General features: G+C 38.6%; 1 protein-coding gene across 1 annotated transcript in view; it reads right to left on the bottom strand.

Moving 5' to 3' along the window:
• NARS2 (asparaginyl-tRNA synthetase 2, mitochondrial (putative)) overlaps positions 1-21,748 on the bottom strand; it is a 226,749-nt gene extending 205,001 nt beyond the window's left edge. The window contains exons 1-4 of the mRNA XM_006864984.1: positions 21,608-21,748; positions 17,125-17,234; positions 11,322-11,442; positions 9,718-9,858 (exon numbers count right to left, since the gene is read on the bottom strand). Coding sequence (XP_006865046.1) covers positions 9,718-9,858; positions 11,322-11,442; positions 17,125-17,234; positions 21,608-21,748 — 513 coding nt within the window. The remainder of the gene's footprint in view (positions 1-9,717; positions 9,859-11,321; positions 11,443-17,124; positions 17,235-21,607) is intronic.
• Between the last annotated feature and the right edge of the window lie 823 nt (positions 21,749-22,571).

Here is a 22,571-nt window from a genome sequence, read left to right as displayed (position 1 = left end):
TAATCAATGTAATGAAACAAGCTATATGAATGGTTGAATGTGAAGCTGATGATGTGCCCTGTAAACTTTCACTCAATCCAAAATAAAAACATTTAATAATAATAAAAAAAAAAAGACAAGAAAGAAGGAAACGACCAAAATGGATGTTAGAAGAGACTCTGAAACTTGCTCTCCAATGTAGAGATGGTAAAGCAAATGGAAGCAATGAGGAGATAAAAGAGCTAAGTGGAAAATTTCAAAGAGTAGCTCACGAAGACAAAGTCAAATGTTATAATGAAATGTGCAAAGATCTAGCACTAGAAAACCAAAAGGAAAGAACACACTCAGCATTTCTCAAGCTGAAAGAACTGAATAAAAAAATTCAAGACTTGACGTACAATATTAAAGGATTCTATGGGCAAAATACTGCCAAGGTGCAGAAAGCATCAAAGAAAGATGAAAGGAATACACAGAGTTACCAAAAAGAAATGGTCAATGTTCAACCATTTCAGGAGGTAGCATATTAAGAGGAGATAATAGTGAACGAAGAATTCCAAGGTGCACTGAAGGCAATGGCAAAGAACAAGCTCCTGGGAATCGATGGAATGCAAACTGCAATCTTTCAACAAACTGATGTGGCACTGGAGGCACTCACTCATCTATGACAAGAAGTTTGGAAGACAGCTATCTGGTCAACTGATTGGAAGAGATCCATATTTGTGCATTTTCCAAAGGGAGGTGACCCAAAGAATGTGGAAATCATCGGGTAAGATCATTAATATTGAATGTAATTGAAATTTTGCTAAAGATAATTAAAAATTGGCTGCAACAGTACATTGACAGGTTCAGGCTGGATTCAAAAGATGATGTGGAACGAAGGGTAGGTATTGCTGCCCTAAGATGGATCTTGGTTAAAAGCAGTGAATACCAGAAAGATGTTTAGCTGTGCTTTATTGACTACACAAAGGCTTTCAATTGTGTGGATCATTACAGTCAATGGACAGCATTGCAGAGAATGAGTATTCTGGAACATTAAATTGTGCTTATGAGGAACTTGTCAAGAGGCAGCTGTTCAAACAAAACAAGGGGACACTGAATGATTTAAAATCAGGAAAGTGGTGTGCTAGGCTTGTATTCCTTCACCCTACTTATTTAATTTGTATGCTGAACAAATAATCCGAGATGATGAATTATATCAAGAAAAACTTACCATCAGGATTGGAGGAAGACTCATTAACAAGCTACAATATGCAGATAATAAAACATCGCTTGATGAAATAGAAGAGGGCTTAATATACTACTGATGATAATCAAAGACTTCAGTCTTTGATATGGGCTGCACCTTAATGTAGAGAAAACAAAAATCTTCACCACTGGACCAGTAAATAGCATAAAAATAAATGGAGAAAATACTGAAGTTGTCAAAGACTTCATTTTGCTTGGATGAGCCATCAACACTCATGGAAGCAGAAGTCAAGAAATTAAATGACATATTGCAGTAGACAGTCTGCTGCACGATACCTCTTTAAAGTGTTCATAAGCAAAATATGTCAGTTTGAGGATTAAGGTGCACCTGACCCAAGCCATGATATTTTCAATAGCGTATATACATGTGAAAGTAGGACAAGGAATATAGAAAACCGCAGAAGAATCGAGTTATGGTGTTGGAGTAGAATATTCAAAGTACCATGGACTGCCAAAAGAACAAACAAGTTGGTGTTAAAAGAATTACAATGAGAATGTTCCTTAGAAGCCAGGATGGCCAGACTTTTTCACTCAAACTTCAGACATTTTATCAAGAGGGACCAGTTCCTGGAGAAGGACATCATATAGGGCAATACACCAAAGGGGTAGAGGTGGAAGAACAAGAAAGATAGGGGAATACTTAGGTAGGTGTTCATGGGGCTAAATGGGACAAAGGTACATAGTGATATATACTCAAGCTTGAAACAACAAGGCTCTGTGATACAGGGATCGAGGCACAGTCTGAATGTTAAGATGCTTGACTGTCTTATGGATATTGGTTTTCCTTGCCTACTCTTGTAAAATAGACACTTGAGTGGGATAGAAAGGAATATTGGAAAACATGATTACAGAAAGCTTGTGAGCCTGTCTTCATTCTGTAACTGAATGGAATAACTAAAAGGGGTTCTAGAACATGCCTATTGAAAATAGGCTTCCTGTGGAGACTTTGTAGTGTATAGGACCTTAGGTAGAATCCTGTGCCCCATCCAGAACCTTCTGAGGTGGGACATTCTCACTTGAAAAGATATGCAGACCAGCCCAGAGCATCGCAAGGAACCGAAGATTTTAATAGAAACAAAGACCATCAGGAAAAAACAAAAACAGCAAACCGTTTGGCTATTAAAAGAAGAAGCAAGTTGTTTTTTGGGAAGTCATCAAGGCAAGCAAACAAGTCCCTTTAGGACAAACCCCCTTCCAAGAACAAAACTCAAAGGGAACACATGAGCAGGCATGTAAGTTTGCTGGTCTACTACTTGTGAATGGAAGTGGGGGAAAGACAGTAATGAAGACATGGGCTGAGTTCAACCATGTTCCACAGGCTCCGGTCAACCTTGAGATGAGAGAGAAAAGAGGAAGGGATGGTTGGTCCAAATTTGGTGAGAGTTGGGAACTCCTGAGCCCAGGGGCACTGATCTAGCCTCGGTGAGCTAGAGCTGAGAGTGAAGTGTCCAGCTGATATAAAGTAGGGGGAGGCATGCAAGAACACCCAAACTTGCAGGTAGTACATATTTGACCTAGTTCGGTTGACTTGATGATCAGAAATTGACTACAGGAAGATAAAGAAGTCTGATACAGGAAGCAAGTGTAAATTGCTATAATTTGATGAACTTGACATATACTTATAGATGTAGTAGCTCAAAATACCAACTAAGAGGGAAGGAGTCTTCATATTAAGTATCAGTGTTATCCCCTCAGTACACAGAGTTGACAGGGATGGGCAACTCAGACACCTACCTAAAATGGAGGGTGGGAGGGTGGGGTGGTCTATAAAGGCATGAAGTGTCTGGCTTACAAGTTTTCAAGAAGGAGTTTCGTTTCAGAGTGTGCAGGGAAAGGTAGAATCTGCACTGAATAGAATTCCCACTGAATAGTTTTCATCTTGTCTAGATGGGTCTGGTGAAAAGAGATTGGGATGATATTCTTTTGATTCAACAGTGAGTAATTGTTATGACTAATTGCAGTTGTCACAACTATAAAAAGTAGAAGTCATGTAACAAAAAGCAGGGGTAGTTAATCTTACATTCCAGGAACAGAGGACCCTAGGACCATCAGGAGAGAAGAGTATGAGTGGAACACGGGATCCTATCCAGAGAAGCAGTGACACCAGAGATAGAGGCAGAGGTGATGGCATGGAGAGACAGAGCAGCTGAGGACTCTAAGACTTATAGAAAGAGAAAGGATGTTTTCTGGCAGGCAGGAGGCTGTCTTACAGAATATGCCCTTTGATTGTTTAAATGACTATATGTCCTTGTGTGTTTTTGTGTGCATTAAAAAAGGAGGGTGAGGTGGGGGGAATAGAGGCAAACACTATTAACCAATGGTGCATGGAGGGGATTATGATCATTGCACTGAAACAAAATACTATTGGTTGAGTGCAAAACTGATGTTCTCCCATGTAAAGTATCACTCAGTTCACAATAAAAGCACTAAAAGAAAAAGAAGAAAATGGAAAGTGGCACTTTCTCTCATTGACCAGGCCATCCCAGCGGTGGTTCAGAAGAATATCTTTTTAAGACAAACAAAAGCCTCACACCAATTTCTAAGCATGTGTCCAACATTTTTGTAAGTTATGTAACGAGGCAAATCTTTTCCCTGTAAGCAATTTTAAAACATCATTTGAAATATTAAAAAAATATGTTCACATCAGCCACACATCTGGGGGTCAGTGAAACTTGGGCCTAAGAAATCAAGGAAAATACATGTATTTGTGGTGGGAAGTTAAAATGGGCAATTGTGAGAGCTTTAGATCTATAGCAGACTGGGACCAGGAAAGCTATTGGCTTTCAACTGCAAAGAATTCCTAGATGATGTGGAATTTGAAAAACATATAAGATAAGATATTCTTAATTCTTAAAAACATATAATATAAGATAATTATATTCTTAGGTGGGAGTGGGATTAGAAGAAGGAGTAGACTTTGATCAGGAAACTTTGAATCTCCAGTAATTGTTATTCCTTTTCCTCGTTTCCTCCTTTCAACACACATTTGTTGAGTGCCAACTCTGTCCTGGACACTGGGAACACAGAAACAGTAACAACAGCTAACAGATATCAAGTACTTACAACATGCTAGGTACTTTGTCAGAGTCCTAGCGTGGGGCTGTAGGATAAGCACTTGGCTGTTAACCACAAGATCAGTGGTTCAAATCCACCAGCCACTCTTCAGAAACTCTATGTTGCTGGTGTTAAGTATCATTGAGTCAGTTCCGATGCACAGCAATAACTGTACTAAAGAGGAGTATATGATTTGTTGAATGTAAAACTGATGATCTGCTCTGTAAACCTTCACTCAATTCACAATAAAACCTTTAAATAATAAAAAAATTAAAGTCTTAGAAACCCTAATGAGCAGTTCTACTCTGTCCTAAAGGGTCGCTATGAGTTGGAATCAACTCCATGGCAATGGGTTGTTTGTTGTTTTTGATACCAAAAAGAACTGGTTGATTTTCAGCCATTTCAGGAGGTTGCATATAACCAAGAAACGGTGGTACTGAAGGCATTAGTCCAAGTTGCACTGGTGAAAAACAAGACTCCAGGAATTGATGGAATATGAATTGAGATGTTTCAACAAGCTGATGCAGTACTGGAAACACTTACTTGTCTATGCCAAAAAAGTGTGGAAGACTGCTACCAATACAAACAACTGGAAAGAAATCATTTTTGTACACCTTCCAAAGGAAAGTTTGAGTCAATGATATTCAGAAATTATAAAACAATTATCATTAAAATTAGAAGCTCTGGTGTTGCTGTAAGCATAAACACTTAACTGCTAACCACAAGGTCAGCAATTCAGACATACCAGCTGCTCCTTGGAAGAAAGATGAGGCTTTCAGCTCCCATAACGATTTATATCCTCAGAAACCCTTTACAGGGTCTTTATGAGTTGGAACCGAATATTAATAATATTACACTCAAGTAAAGTTTTGCTAAAGACAATTCAAAAACATTGTAGTCGTACATCTATAAGGAACTATCAGAAATTTGAGCCAATTCAGAAAAGAATATGGAACAAGAGATATCATTGCTGACATTGAATGAGTCTTGGCTGTAAGCAAAGAATACCAGACAGATACTTGTCTGTGTTTTATTAACTATACAAAGGCATTCTACTGTGTGGATAGTAACGAACTATGGATACCACTGCAGAGAACAGAAATTCAAGAACATGTAATTATGCTCATAAGGAACCTGTACAAAAATCAAGAGGCAGTTGTTTAAACAGAACAAGGGATACTTAGTGGTTTGGGATTAGGAAGGGTATCATTTCATCATCCTTACACATTCTGTTTGAAAAACAAATAATACTCTTAGGACCTGGATTATATGAAGAATGTCACATTAGGATTGGAGAAAGACTCATTAATAACCTGCAACATACAGATGCTATAACCCTGCTTGCTGAAAGCAAAGAGGACCTGAAGCACTTACTGATGAAGATGACAGAATATAGCCTTCAGTATGGATTACAACTAAACATAAAAAAAATAAACATTCTCATAACTGGACCAATAAGCAACACCATGGTAAATGAAGAAAATAGTAAAACTGTCAAAGATTTATTTTACTTGGATCCACAATTAACATCCATGGAAGTAGCAGTTAATAAATCATTCTGCATTGGGTAAATGCCTTCTCACTCAAAATTCCCTAGGTATTTTCATAGCAATTAGCAAGCTGATTTAAAAACTCATACAGAAATGTGAGGAGCCTAGAATAGAACAACAGAGTTGAAGGCTAACACAATCTAATTTCAAAAATTATTATACGGCTACAGTAATCAAAATAACATATTGTTGGTGTCGAGTAGAAAGAGATCAATAGAACAGGAGACAGTCCAGAAAAACTGCAAATATATGGACAACAGTGGAAAAAGGATAGCCTTTCAACAAATGGTATTGGAAAAACATTATATCCAAATGCACAAGAGTGAACTTAAATCTACATTTCACACCAGTAGAAAAAGGCTGTGGTGTTGGATCTTCATCAGTATTTTAAGTCCTCTTCACTTTCAGCAAACAAGGTTATATCATCTGCATATTGCAGGTTGTTAATAACTCTTCCTCCAATCCTGATGCCACATTTTTCTTCATATAATCCAGCCTCTCGGACTATTTGCTCAGCATACAGATAGAATCAATATGGTGAAAGAATACAACACTGGTACACACCTTTCCTAATTTTAAACCATTCAGTGTACCCTTGTTCTCTTCGAACGACTGACTCTTGGTCTATGTACACGTTCCTCATAAGCACAATTAAGTGTTTCGGAATACTCATACTTTGTAATGTTGTCCACAGCTCATCATTAGCCACACAATCGAAAGTCTCTGTGTAGTAAATAAAGCACAGGTAAACATCTTTCTGGTATTCTCTGCTTTCAGCCAAGACCCATCAGACATCAGCAATGATATTCTTCAATCCATGTCCTCTTCTGAATCCTGCTTGAACCTCTGGAAGTTCTCTGTCAATATAAGTTTGCAACTGCTTTTGTATTACCTTTAGTAAAACTTTACTCACATGGGATATCAATGATATTATCCGATAATTTCCACATTCCGTTGGGTCACCTCTCTTTGGAATGGGCACAGATATGGATCTCTTCCAATCAGTTGGCAACATAGTTGTCTTCCAAATTTCTTGTCATAGATGAGTGAGTGCCTCCAGTGCCACATAAGTTTTTTGAAAGATTTCAATTTGTATTCTATCTGTTCCAGGAGCCTTGGTCTTTGCCAATGACTTCAGTGCACCTTGGATTTCTTCCTTCAGGATCATTGGTTCTTGATCACATTGAACACTGACCATTTCTTTTTGGTACAGTGAGCCTGTGCATTCCTTCCATCTTCTTTTGATGTTTTCTGCATCATGCAATATTTTGCCCAAAAAATCCTTTTAAATTGCATGTCAAAGTTTGCTTTTTTTCCAGTTTCCTCAGCTTGAGAAATGTCGAGCACGTTACTCCCTTTTGGTTTTCTAACTCCAGGTCTTTGCATATTTGTTTTATAATATTTGACTTTGTGTCAAGCCAACCTTTGAAATTTTTTATTCAGCTCTTGTACTTCCTCCATTTGCTTTAGCATATCTATGCTGGAGAGCAAGTTTCAGTGTCTCTTCTGACATTCAAATTTGATCTTTTCCTTCTTTCTTGTCTTCTTAATGACCTTTTGCTTTCTTCCTGTATGATGTTCTTGATGTCATCTCACAGCTCTTCTGGTCTTCAGTCTTTAGGGTTTCATTCATCAAATCTGTTTTTGAAATGGTCTCTAAATTCAGGTAGGATATATTCAAGGGCATATTTTGGCTCTTGTGATCTTGGTTTAATTTTCTTTAGTTTCAGTCTGAATTTCCATATGAGCAATTAATGGTGTTCCACAGTCGACACCTGGCCTTGTTTTGACTGATGATATGGAGGTTTTCCATTGTCTATCTCCACAGATATAATCAATTTGATTTCTATACATTCTATCTGATGAGATCCATATGTATAGTCATCTTTTATGTTATTTAAAAAAAGCATTCACAATGAAGAAGTCATTGGTCTTTCAAAATTCTATCATGCAATCTCCAGTAAAGTTTCTATAATCAAGGCCATATTTTCCAACTATTGATACTTCCTGTTTGTTTCCAATCTTTGCATGCCAATTGCCAGTAATTATCAATACATCTTGATTGCATGTTTGATCAATCTCAGACTGAAGGAGTTGGTGGTGATGGTGGTGGTTATGTGCCGTGGAGTCGGTTCTGACTCATAGCAACTCTGTACAGGGTTTCCAAGGCTGTATATCTTTACGGGAGCAGAAATCCTCATCTTTCTCCTGCAGAACAGCTGGTAGTTTCAAACTGCTGACCTTGCAGTTCGCAGCCCGATTCGTAACCACTACAATACCAGAGCTCATCATCACTGGCTTTAGTGGTTGTTGCGTAAATTTGAGTTAACAGTGGTATTAACTGCTCTTCCCTGTAGGCGTATGGATAATATCCTATCACACACAGATATGTATTTCAAGACAAAACTTGATATGTTCTTTTTGATGATGAATACAACAACAGTCCTCTTCAATGTGTCACTCCTGGCATAGTAAACCATGTGACTAACAGATTCAAAATGGCCAAAACCAGTCCATTTCAGCTCACTAATGCCTGGGATATAGATATTCATGCTTTCCATTTAATTTTTGACAATTTCCAATGTTACTAGATTTATACTTCTTACATACATTCCATGATGCTATTATTAATTGATATTTACAGTTGTTTCTCTTCATTTTGAGCTGTGCCCCATTAGCAAATGAAGGTCCCAAGGACTTGACTTCATTCATGTCATCACGGTCACCTTACCTTTAGTAGGCAGCTCTTCCCTAATCACATTTTGAGTGCCTTCCAACTTGAAGGGTGCATTTTCTGGCAGTGCATCTGGAAATATTCTAGTGTTCTTCATCTGTATTTAGTAATCTGGTGCTGACAGTGTTCCACTGCTATTCATAAGGTTTTCAGTCACTAAATATTCGGAAGTAGTCCATCTCTCCTTTCTAGTCTGTCTTTTTCTGGAAGCTCAGCTGAAACCTGTCCACTATGGGTGACCCTGCTGGTATTTATAATACCTGTGGCATAATTTCCAGAGCAACAGCAATACACATGTCATCAGAGTATGACAAACTGACAGACAAGTGGTGGAGAATACTACTATTTAGTTAAAAAAACAACAAAACAATTAATATACAAATCAACATTTCTGAATCTCAAAATAATTACACTGAGTAAAAGAAGTCAGACAGAAAAGATGGTATGATTCCATTTATATAAATCTCTTGTTGTTATTGTTGTTAAGTGCCATATAGTAGATTCCGACCCATAGCAACCCTGTATGGGGTTTCCAAGGAGCAGCTGGTGAGCATGAACCACCAACCTTGCAGTTCAAAAGACTTTGCAGTCTGATGCATTAGCCCACAGCACCACACCAGGACTCCATATAAACCTCTAAAAAATGCTAATTCATTTATAGTCAAAGGAAGCAGACAAATGGTTGCTTGAGAGTGGGAAGGGAGAAGGAGGAACACAAAGAATTACAAAGGAATAGAGAGAAATCTCTGGGGAACAGATTATGTTCACTATCTTGATTGTGGTAAAGGTTTCACAAATACATTCATAGGTCAAAACAGGCAAAATCATACACTTTCAATATCTATATCGTGTTGCTTATTCCTCAAAAAAGGCTTTAAAACAAACTTTATATACACACATACATACACTATACACATACATACATACATACATACATGAGGGCTTCACAAAAGTTCATGAAAACATAGAATTAAAAGGTAACAGAAGTTTTCCATGAGCTTTCTGAAGTACCCTTACATAAATGTATGTCTGTGGCAAATGATCAGTACCATGTAAGTAAAAGGTGTTTAGAATAACCAACTAAAGGAACTTCCAGGATAATATTCCAGTGTTACAATTATTAAGAGAGAGAATGCCAAGAAGCAAGCACCTTACCTTAAAGAAGGAATGAATAGCAGCTGTGGCCTCACTGCGAACCCTCAATATAGAACCCAGAGCATTAGTCCTACACCGAAGGTGTGGATATTGTCGCACATATTCCAGAGGATGCCTCTCCTTATATTTAAACGGGAAAGTCTGCCAATAATTGGAAAAAACAAATTAGAAGGTAAAAATCATACTTTTTTATAAAATCAATTTGCATGGCATTTCTAAGTAGCAGTGCTTTGGAACAGAGCTAAGATGCCTTCTTATTTCTTAATGTAACTGATTATATAGTCCTGTAGTCATTCCAAAAGGTAAGCAGATTAGTGGGGTGGAATCAGAAAGACCAAGGTGTAAATTCTGCCCAAATATCTTGAAAATCCATAAGTAGTCATAATCAATTGGCATGTTCATCACATGTTGATGGTGTCTAAGAACATGAGATTGAGTAGCTTTCTTGCATCTGGAAGAGTAATGCTGATATATAAAATCTTTCAAAGGACATTATGGTTCTACCTATAAAGATTTCTACTTTTTCCATACTCATGTTAGAAGACCAAGAGCACAGAAGCATATTTTCAGTTAAAAAACGAAGTTTCAATGCAAAAGTTTGTCGTGTCTGACAATTGGCTATACTCCGCAACCTGCGCTGAGAGATTAAACCCGAGTAGGGGCGACGGGAAATTAGAAAAAAAGGAAGACACAAGACACAAAATGAAAATAGTAAAATAGTAAAAATTCGGACCAGGTGGGACACAGCACTCTGATGGAGATACTGTGATCCAGACCTAGTGCCACAAGTTTATTATATACACATATCAAAAGAAAATACTGAGGGCAGGGAAAAGAGTGCAAAAAAGCATCTGGTGTAATGGATGCAAGCAGTAAGCAGGACTTACCAGAAGAATGTAACTTGTACTTGCTAAGGAGACAGAGATAGAGCAGCTCGATGTTTATGCAGACTTGAACTGAAGGTCATACAAGGAAAAAACCTTGCAAGTTCCCTGTGCCCCGAGGCAGCCCTGCAGGTTCCTCAGGGGGCAGCTTGACCCAGGAGCAGCCTGATTTTCTGGACCACAACTGTTCAGTTGCAATCCTTCAGTTAAACTACCCCGAAGTCTGAGACCTTCAGCTCAAATCACTCCCAACAAAAGGTAACAGAGAAGCTAAGTTAAAGAGCTACATTGGTGGCCTGTTTAATCCTGTCTCTCTCTTTTAAGTCTTGGGCACATACTAAGTTACATGTCATATAGAAATAAGCACCATACTTACTGAAGTAAAAATATGACGATACAAATCTGGGGATTGCTAGGGATTCAGAAGTCTCTAATATGATAAGACTTTAAAATGATCCTAAACTAAAGGAGAAAAGAAGATGCAGGCATCAACACCAACATAAGCCACAGGAAAACAAGTCAGGAATACTGAAACACATAGCAATTTTAATAAAAGATAATTATCACAGAGTCTTCTGTAAACAACAACAAATGGTTATCTTCTCCATTCTTTGTGGGAGAGGTCTATTTTTTCAGAAATCTTAGGACCCGATTCTTGATTTTATAAGCCAACCAGAAATTAAGTCTAAACAGCTTCTGTAAAAATATCAGAAAACATACCTTAGCATCACATTTTCCAACAACTTCAATTTTCTCTGCCTTCAGTTCCACATTTTGCCTTTTGGATGGACTTTCTACCAGTTGCCCTTGAACTTCCACAGAACTTCCAAAAACCAATTCTCTACAGCAAAAATAAAACAAAAACACCTCAGGATAAACAAAACACCATTACATGATTACATGTAGCCCTCATTTTAATGCAAGCCTCGCTATTATTTAATGACATAAGTTTTTACAATTAATTGGGTTAGTCTTAAGATCTATGTATGTTCTATTGTATATCAAAATTATAAAAATTAAGTCCACACACCTTAAATTAGGAACAGAGGAGTATACAAGTATCTGGAATTTGGTGGTTATAGAATGAGCCTTATAAAAATTTAATGGTCAAAAGAAAAAAGTAGAAAACGAGACTGCATGTAAAAACTGATGAAATCAGAAAAAGGTAAAAATATATTACTGCCAATTTTCTTGTTCTGTACAATGTACTATGGTTATGTAAAATGTTTTCCTTAAAGAAAACTTGGAAGTGAGAATTCTCTGTACCTTTTTTGCAACTTACTATTATTTTAAAATAAAAAAAGATTTTAAAAAAAAGTTAGTTGGCTTGGTCAATTTTGGCATAACTTAGTTCACAAAGATAATAATACTCTATATCCTAGTTCGGTGAGTAGTGGCTGGGGTCTTAAGAACTTGAAAGCAGCCATCTAAGACACAACTCTGGACCTGCATTTGTCTGGGGCAAAAGAGAAAGAAGGAAACCAGAGACTCAGAAGAAACCAGTTGACAAGAGAAACCCTGGATGGCCTCATCCACCCTGGGATCAGAAGAACTAGATGTTGCCTGGCTACCATTACCACAGTTCTGGCAAGGGATACAGTAGAGGGTCCTGCTTAGAATGGGAGAAAAATGAAACAAAACTCAAACTCATTTTAAAAAAATTATAAGACTTACTGGACTGATAAAAACTGGAGGAACCCCAGACCATCCACCTAAGACACCCTGTTAACCTGAAGTGAAGTCTCTCACAGTAGTCACCTTTCAGCCTAACAATAGGTAATCCTCTAAATAAACAGTAACACCCATGAGGAATGTGCTCCTTGGAACAATCCATTCCACAAGGTCAAACAGGCAACATCTGCCCAAAAGTAATGTGCCAGACTGCAAAACCATTTGAACTGCAAAGTGGGCAGTTCAAGCTCACCAGCTGCTCCTCGGTAACCCTATACAGGGTCGCTATGGGTCAAAATCTACTTGACAGCACTTAACAACAACAAAGATGAGATGGCAAAGTGGGGCATGGAAACTGGAGGTATGGAAATGGGAAAAGCAGGGTGGAAACGGGGACAGTGCTGACACACTGTGGGAACAACACCCAAGATCATGAAACAATTTACATACAAATTATGGAATGGGAAACTAATTTCCTGTGTGAACTTCTACCTAAAACACAACAGGTTTTTTTTTTTTTTTTAAAGAAAAGGGCAAGATTTATTGGCCTGTTAGAGACAAGGCTATCACCCTGTGATTCTCTTTAAACTTGGAACAGAAGCCATTCCCAATAACCCTTCAACCTAATAACATATAGGCACACAAAAGAAACAATATCACCTGAACTAAACTTATTAGGGGAGTCCTGGTGTGGCGTTGTGGGTTAATGCGCTGGACTGCAAAGTCATTTGAACCACAAGGTAGGCAATTCAAGCTCACCAGCTGCTCTTCGGAAACCCTATACAAGGTCGCTATGGGTCAGAACCGACTCAATGGAATTTAAAAACAACAACACGCTTCTTTAAATTATCATCTGTTGTTGTTATATGCCGTGGAGTCGGTTCCAACTAATTGCAAACCTGTATAGGGTTTCCAAGGGGCGGCTACTGAATTTGAACCATGGACCCTGAGCTTCAAACTTACCATGTAGCCCAGTGCTTATCCTACAGCGCCACACCAGGACTCCAAATTATCATCTATGTGAGACCAAATGGTCAGCCTTTACATTAAAGCAAAGATAAGAAAGTAAAGTGAGGTGGGGAAGCTAGATTAATTGAAACAGACCGACCAGAATGGAAATGAGAATGCAGACACACTGTGAAAAATATAACCAATGTTACTCAACAATAGGTATAGAAATTGTTTATTTGCTTTGTAAGCTTTCACTAAAAATAAAACATTATTAAAAAAAAAAGTTGGCTGACACTTTGAACACACATAGAAATAACTATTTTCTGGTTAATTTATCTAGGTTTTAGCTAAGAACACACACACACACACACACAAACCCTACAAAAAATAAAAACAAAAACACAACCCCAAAACAGAAGTTTGAGAAACAATATCATCACATGTAATCCACATTTTACAGCAAATCTTGCTATGACTATTACGAAAAGCCATCTAATCTCATCTGTTTTAAGAAGTCATCTACTAAACAGATTGGATTAGATGATCAAATATCCTTTGTGACTATAACGTTTCACAATTATAATAATTATGATAATAAATGCCTTCTTCCAAGAAAGTGTATTGAATTTAAATGCAAATTTGTCAGGAGGTTTCTCACCCAATTCTATTTGCTTGCTATATTAAATATATGCTATTTCCTTTGCTTGCTACGCTTAATATATACTATCTCCTTTGAGGAGTCTTGGTGTGGTGTTATAGGATAAGCATTGGACTGCTAACCACAAGGTCAGCAGTTCAAACCCACCAGTTGCTTCTTGGAAATCCCATGTAAGAGTCGCTATGAGTCCAAACTGACATAACAAAATTCAACAACAAAAACAGTAACAACAGTTTCCTTTAAAATTTATTACATCAAAACCAAGCACATTTCACTCATTGTCACAGAACTGATTCTGCCTCATAGTCATCATATATGGCAGAGGAGAAGTGAGGTATGGGGTTTTAAAGGCTCTAAATATTCATGGACAGACTGTCACATCTTTCTCACATGATGGCTTCAAACCACTGACCCTTTGGATAGCAGCCCTAAATTTAATCCACTGTAAAACTTATATGTATATATATATATATATATATATATATATATATACATAAAATGATTGCCTATTATTGCATCACAGGAGAAAAGAAATTGGTATACTATTACCAAACTCAGAAGGGCATATTGAAATGCTCTGATATACATGAATATCAGAATAACTCAAAACCTGACAGGCAGTCATCCTCCAGAGTATACAAAAATTAGGTCCCGTTAGACACATCCATGCAACTGTTACACTGTCAAAGTGCCAAAGACAGAAAACAGTGATCTCAAATACAAGCTTCAAATCCAAAGCTCAAGGGCAGACACTCCACACAAGGCACTGGTTTGTGACTTAGCTTCTAATAACGTTGTTGTTAAGTGCTGTCGAGTTGATTCCGACCTATAGCGACCCTGTATAGGGTTTCCAAGGAGCAGCTGTTGAGCTCAAACCACCGACCTCACAGTTCAAACGACTTTGCAGTCTGATTCATTAGCCCACAGCACACCAGGACTCATCTCACAACGTAAGCATCTCTACGTAGCAAGTTGCAGAAGGAATTATTCATAGACTTCTAATAACCCTCCAAAACCACACCTACAAGGCCATCTAGCTAAATAACAAAATGGATGATTCATTACCATACAACTATAGTTATTTTTGCTATTCAGGAGGTGAGGGAAGGAAATTTTCTAGTTAGTTAAATAGTTAAGCAAATTAACATTAACATCATGCATATATAGTTTTATTAAGCTTCTCAATAATACAAGACAATTTAAATTCTTCTGGGATCTTTCAGCGCTTTAATGTTATCACTGCAAACAGTTATTATACCAAAATTGCAAGGCGGCACCATTAACTAGAAAGTTTTGATTAAAATGAAAGCTGGGTGGTAGTAACTTCCTAAATATGCTTTGAAATTTTATATAATGAACAACATTTTAGAATAGTAAAATAATGTCAAGTGTGGTGCAATGTAGCAGAATAATATTAAAATTAAATATATTCAACATTACTTTGGGTCACTATGAGTCAAAACCAACTTGACAGCACTTAACAATAACACAACCAAATTATGTCATATAATTTATCTGTTGTTGATAATTGCCATCAAGGAAGTTCCGACTCCTAGCGAGCCTGCAGAGGATTTGTGAGAAGAGGCTGGTAGGTTTGAACTACTGACCTTGTGGTTAGCAGTCCAGTACTTATCTTACAGCACCATATCCATGAAAAGAAAAATAGAGGGGTATACAGCAAAATGTTACAAGTTTTCTCTTGATTATGAGAGATGAATGATTGGTGAAATTTTACTGCATTCCAAATTTTAAGAATGAGCATATGTTAATCTTACAGTGATAATAAAAAAACTATATACTTTAATAAATGGTTACTAATACACCAGAATTTTTTTGTTGCTCTGTCTAACTGTCCAAGTAGCCCAACACTGTGAAGCTAACACTGGAAAGCATGAATTCCAACAGTGCCTAGAATAACAAAGCCCATTTACTTCAGCAAATTAAAATAATGATCTGTCCTCAGTGCTCATCCTCTAACCTACAGATGAGGTTAGTTTTAAAACTTGATAAGACCATAGAAGTTCAAGTATTCAACAAACAAGAATTAGTCACTGTTTAGAACCATGCTAGGGGTAAGGAGTTCTGGTAGCGTAGTGGTTACGAATAGGGCTGCTAATCTCACGGTCAGCAGTTCGAAACTACCAGAGGTTCTGCGGGAGAAAGATGAGGCTTTCTGCTCCTGTTAAGATTTATAGCCTTGGAAACCCTGTACGAGGTCGCTGTGAGTAGGAACCAACTCCACGGCACATAACAACAACAAAGGGGTCAGGAATATTAAAATGAATGAGACACTATTCCTGATCTCAAGGAACTAAAAGTCCAACCCAAACCAAACCCACTGCCAAGGAGTGCATTCCAACTCATACTGACCCTACAAGACAAAGGAGAACTGCTTCCTAGGGCTTCTGAGGCTATAAATCTTTACGAGAGCAGACAGTCTCTTCTGCTTTCCTCGGAGCGGCTGATGAGTTCGAACTGCTGATCTTGTGGTTAGCAGTCCAATACATAACCCACTGTGCCATAAGGACTCCAACAAGGAGTAGCAAACAAAAATACAGTCACTTAGAATCCAGTGAGATTCGTTCTTTGACAGGCACAGGTAGCTATGTGAGAACAGAGGAGAGGGATGGAAACAAGATGATGTCTAAACTGCAACTATTAAAGACCACTGAATAAAGGGGGGGGGGCTGTATAGGAGTCGACAACAACACTAACAACTGAAGGACAAGAGCATGTTATGTAAATTTGCCCTCACTTTGAAACGTTTGAGCCAAACCCTACTCTCAATGAATTTCTTCGTTATAATCACCTTCACTTGCTACACTTACAACTTTTAAATCAAATGTAAAGATTTCAAACCTTGTCTTGCAAAAAATAAAGTTAAATAAGAACCCTCTGCACCTGTTCTGACTTACCTGTAAAGCACTGTAAAGACTTAGTTAGATTTAGAAACACACTAAAGACAAATCTCCTTTATAACCTGGGGGCTGCCTGTAGTTAAGAAAGACTAAAGCTAAGCACAGGTTGGGGAATATGGACTTCCAAAAATGATAGAAGAGGAAAGGACTGAGCTTCAAGGATCTTGATGAAAAGTTATTTGGACTTGATCCTTAAAGATATGAAAAGTAGATTTGCTTACAACAGTTAACTCAAGGTGACAATAAGAAGACTGGATTAGGGAAGTGGGGAACAGAGATGAAAAAAAAAAAAAATCAAAGGATTGTTCATTCTTTTAAAACTCACCTACTGTCAAAGCTTGAATCTGCAACAACCTGAAGGCTTTCCAAAGATGACCCGTCATTGACATGCAGGAACATGACTTCTTTCTGGGATCGGACTGAACGAATCCATCCCTAAGGAGAAGTATTTCTAAATGTAAGCTAAACCACATTTAACATTTTCATTACACATCCATATATAGAGAGCGAAAAAATGTACTTACAATGCTGAATAAATCAATCAACAGTTTCCAGTTCACCCATGTTGCTGTTAAGTGCCACTGAGTTGGTTCTAACTCATAGTAACCCAGTACAGGATTTCCAAGGACCGGCTAATGAATTTGAACCACTCACCTTTTGGTTCAAACAATGTGGTCCAGTGCTTATTCTACAGGACTACACCAAGACTCCTCAGTTCACCATATGAATATATAACTGTATATGGTTCTTATCACAGAGATACACACTATGGAATCCAACTGTTTGGTTCTCATCTAGGAATAGCTTATCAATTTGAGTAGATGCCCGATATGCCATTAAATTGATGAACCTAATTCACATAAACTATCTCTCCAATATTGGCTATTTCTGGTATTTCCTCTCATTGCTTCCCTGCATTATATGAACAACAGGGCACGTATCTTGGTGAAACTGTAACTCTCTCCCAGAAAGAATATAAACTCGAAACCTCCAAATCAGAAGTTTTATTCCTTTTATAAAACATCACAAAAAAGGAGTGTTTAACAAATTTCTCATTATGAATACATATTAAATGATAAAACTTTCAAAGACACTCTGAATTTAAATGGCAAGATCATGATAAGACTTCAAGGAGACCAGTAACACTAAAAACAGTCCTTTCAGACCACACCAGATGTACATCAGATACTACAAAAATTGAGATAGTGTTCTTCTAGCAGACACTGGGAAAAGATGATGCTACACTGAAAACCTGTGTCCCCACAATATCCTATAGACACTTTTATTAACGTTCCTCTGTCCTTTATTTGGACTTCTGGTGTGACACTGTAGGAGCAGCACTGGACTGCAAACCACAAGGTCGGCAGTCCATACCCACCAGTTGTGCCTTGGAAACCCTATACGGGGTCACTATGAGTTGTGCCTTGGAAACCCTATATGGGGTCACTATGAGTTGTGCCTTGGAAACCCTATACGGGGTCACTATGAGTTGGAAACAACTTGACAGCACACAAGAATAAGTCCTCAATTTAAAGAACCCTGGTGACATTGTAGGATAAGCACAGGACTGTTAACTGCAAGGTCAGCAGTTCAAACCCACCAGCTGATCCACGGGACAAAGATGACGCTGTCTGTTCCCATGAAGATTTAGTCTTGGAAACCCTATATAGATAGGCTGCTATGAGTCATAATGAACTTGATGGCAGTGAGTTTGTCTTTTTTTTTTTTTTTTTGGCATTTATTTAAGGGTTCCAGGTGGGATTGTAGGCTAAGTATTTAGTTGATAACCAGAAGCTCAGTTCAAACTAAGAAACCACTCTGTGCAAGACAGATACAGCAGTCTGCTTCCATAAACACTGACAGCCTCAGAAAGCCCATGGAGCTGTTCTACTCTGTCCTCCTACAGGGTAGCTGAGTTGGAATCAAATCTATAACAGTGGGTTTCATTGGGGTCGGGGGTCATTTCTTTTGCAAGACCATAAAGCTTTGAAGGAAGCTTGTTTTAGGAACCATGTTTTAGTTGCTTTAAAGGGCACTGTGAAGCACAGTAGATAATCCATGTTGTTCAATGAAAGACTCTGGTTCTTATCTCAAAGATGCATGCTATGTATTGACCATCTACACATATTTATTGAACATCTATCTACTATATACCAAGCGTTTTTCCTTCTTCTTCATGTGCTGTCTCATTTCCTCCACACAACAGCTCTACTGATTCAGCAGTCCCATCTTACAAATGAGAAAACTAAGGTTCAGAGAAGCAAACTAGCTGAATGGATTTGAACCCAAGTCTACTTGACTAGCAAGCCCTTGTTCTTTGCTTAGGACTTCATTTAATAAAGTATGATTTTCTTTGCTCATGTACAAAAGCCCTTCCTGATTGGGAGCAAAGTCATCTCTCCAGTTTCATCTCATCATACTTCCATAAAGGCACTTGCTTTTTGGTCATGCTCAACCAGAAGTAATTTCCACAGCAACTCTCAAGTTTTTACTTGTAAGTAAAAGTTAACATTTGTTTAAGACTTTTTATGTGGCCCTGTTTCAAGCAAGGCATCCTGGTGGCACAATGGTTAAGTGCTCGGCTGTTAACTGAAAGGTTGATGGTTCTAACCTAGCTGCTCTAAAGGAGAAAGATATGGCAGTCTGCTTCTGTAAAGATTCAAAGCCTTGGAAACCCTACAGGGCAGTTCTACTCTGTTCAATAGTTACAGTAAGTTGAAACAACTTAACAGCAATGGAATAGGTTCAGGTCTTAGGTTTTTTTTTTGTTTTTTTTTTTTAAATTATGGTACTTAACTCTCAGAAGAATCCAATGAGGTGAATATTATCATTTTAGAGATGAAGAAACATTTCAAAATGTTAGGATAACTTCTTTCAATAGTCAAAGTTAAGCATTTTCCAAGTAATTGCTCTGGGATTTAAATACAGTCCTTACTTCAAAAGTTCATACGCTCCTCACAGTTTTCTGAAATGCTATTTCTAACCCCTCACTAGTTCTTCTGCCTGGGGACTACATCCCTGAGGACTCTGTTGCATGTCATCTCATGTAACACATTTTCTTTGACCACCTCACTCAGTTATGAACTTCCTTCTCTGTTTTCCCATAGTCATTTATTTGTAACACAAATACCACAGCGCTTTAATTATTTTTCTTAATCACAACACCAGAGCTTTTCAACATTAACATTAGGTGAGCCACATACGTAATTAAAAATTTTTTTGGTACTTGTTAAATGCCTTCAAGTCTGTTTTGACTCATAGCAACCCTCTAGAGGGTTTCCAAGGAGCGGTTGGTGGATTCCAACTGCCAATCTTGTGGTTGGAAGTTTAGTACTTATCCTAGTAGCCACATTAAAAAGAAATAGGTAAAATTACTTTTACTAGTTTATTTCACACATTAAATCTAAAATGTTATCAACATGTAATCATACTCATTCTTGTTTGTTCTCTGAAATATGTATTTCACACAGCACATTTAAATTTGGACTAGCCACATTTCAAGTACCTATTGGATACCTTATGGACTGCACAGCACTAAACTCAAAACCGCTAATCCAGGGAATAGCTTCTGTTCTTCTCACCTTTGAATTCTCTGGACTAGCACAAAGCAGGTTCCATTAAGGTTCATCCAATTAACTGATTTATGCAAGGAAAGGTTTTGATTTGAATCATGGAAAAAAATATGAAACCCAAAGAAATGCTAAGAAGGAGGATCAGTCATACTGCTAAAACGCGTGGATTCTTGAGGACAACATAACAGGGATTACAGCAACCTAATGAGAAGCTCTTGTAGTGTAGTTATTATGAATCGGGCTGCGAACCGCAAGGTCAGCAGTTCGAAATTACCAGCTGTTCTGCGGGAGAAAGATGAAGCTTTCTGCACCAGTAAAGATTTACAGCGAAATCCTGTTCATGGTCGCTATGGGTCAGAACAGACTCGGCAGCACTTAACAACAACTATGAGAAACCCTGCTTGGCCCTTTAATGGGTGGGGTGGGGATCTTTCACAGGGAATTTATTTGCACAAAAAGAAATAGAGGGGGCTTTCAAAAATCCGTGGGAAAATTCCATTATCTTTTAATTCAAAAGTTCCACGAACTTTTTTGAAGTCTCTTTTGTTTATCTGAAAGATGAATAATAGCAGCTCTGTTCTTAATGCCTTATACTCATTAGCTCTTTTACTCTTCAGGACCCTAAGAAGTAGGCCTCATATTCTCTGCATTTTCATAGGAGGAAACTGAGATAGATTAAGCGGCATGCCTGTAATTAACAAGCAGCAGCAGAGGGGATTTAAACCTAAGCAGTTTGACTCCCGTACTCTTTCAAATTGCTACACTCCATTCTTTCTAATTTATTAAACGCATGTTACATACAAAGCTCCATCTTAGGTACTGAGGTAGCTAAAAGATAAAAGGCACGATTTCATTTAACAAATACTTACTGCCAACCAAGTATGAAAAGACACGGTTTCTGCTCTCAAGGAACTAGCTCAACCACTCTGTAAACTTAGGATATTCATTACAAGGGATAAAGTCAGAAAGGGTTTGTTGTTGGTTTATGTTTTTTCTGTATGATGAGCAAGTTTACAAGTAGCGCCCTGATATAATGAAAACCAAAGAGGTCCAGCACTTCATTGTCACTGAAAAGTTTTGCGAAAACTCCAAGAAAAGAAAATTGAGCACATAAACTGCCTAACTTTTCCCTGTTGGTCGTTCTGTCGGACCCGACAGGGCAAGATGAACAGATGTGTATGTGTCACCACAATGAAAAGATAAAGCAAAAAACCACTCCCTTCCCCATACACCAACCTGGACCTTAACGCGCTCCCCACTCGTGTTCTGAGCCCGGAGAACGTCCCGCACACTCAGTTTGGCGGAAGGTTTGCGTCTAGAGCAGGGAGCGGAAGAACAGGATCGCAGGGCTCGGAGCACGCACCTCGCCCGGAACATGGCGCTGCGGCCCCGGTCACCCCGCGGGACCACCTAGGGTCCCCCGCGGCTTCTGACCCTGTCTGCGGGGGGCCCTACCTTCTCCCACCCTAACAGCTGCTGCCCTCTTCCAGGCCGCAGCCTAGCCTCAACAAAGCTATCCTCCTTTTCTCTCTTCCTCGACAGGGCAGAATGGAGACAGCAAAAGCTACACTCACACCCACCAAGAACCGGCAGGGTGCCCCACGGCCCCGCAATATTTCTAAACCTGCGCCCCAAATCCCAGGTGAAGCACGCACTGCCACGGCCTCTACGTCACCACGCCAAAACCTCTTAAATCATCACGCCGCGAAGAAAGAGGAGCATGCGTATTTGTGATCCCAGTTTAAGAAGGGCCAAACAGAGTGGGGAGGCGGGGCAAAGAGATATGGAGCTGTGCCACGAATTGAGATGGGGGCGGATCTACGGTCCTGTAGCGGAGGCGCTTGTTTCTAACATACCCAGGTAAGGCCAAGGAAATCTGAGAGACGAGGAATGACTGATGTAGAGGGAAGACCCATTTCAAGAATGTTTAAAACCAAACCAAACCCACTGCCATCGAGTGGATCCCAACTCATAGGATGTCTGAACTTGTTAAATCTTTAGGGAGCTGAAAGCCTCATCTTTCTCCCACACAGCCGCTGGTGACTTTGAACTAACAACTTTGTGGTTAGCAGCCCAGTGTTTATTCTACAGCGCCACCAGGGTTCCTTTTTTTCCAACACAGTTATCTGCATTTGTTTAAACCAGCAACAATGACCTTGTAAAATTTGTCCCTAAGTTTTTTTTTTCCTGGAACTCAAGT

This window comes from Chrysochloris asiatica, unplaced genomic scaffold, assembly GCF_000296735.1.
Source record: "Chrysochloris asiatica unplaced genomic scaffold, ChrAsi1.0 scaffold00074, whole genome shotgun sequence".
NCBI classification, from domain to species: domain Eukaryota; kingdom Metazoa; phylum Chordata; class Mammalia; order Afrosoricida; family Chrysochloridae; genus Chrysochloris; species Chrysochloris asiatica.
Note: the sequence above shows the minus strand (reverse complement) of the source record. Positions and strands in the feature narration are given on the sequence as shown.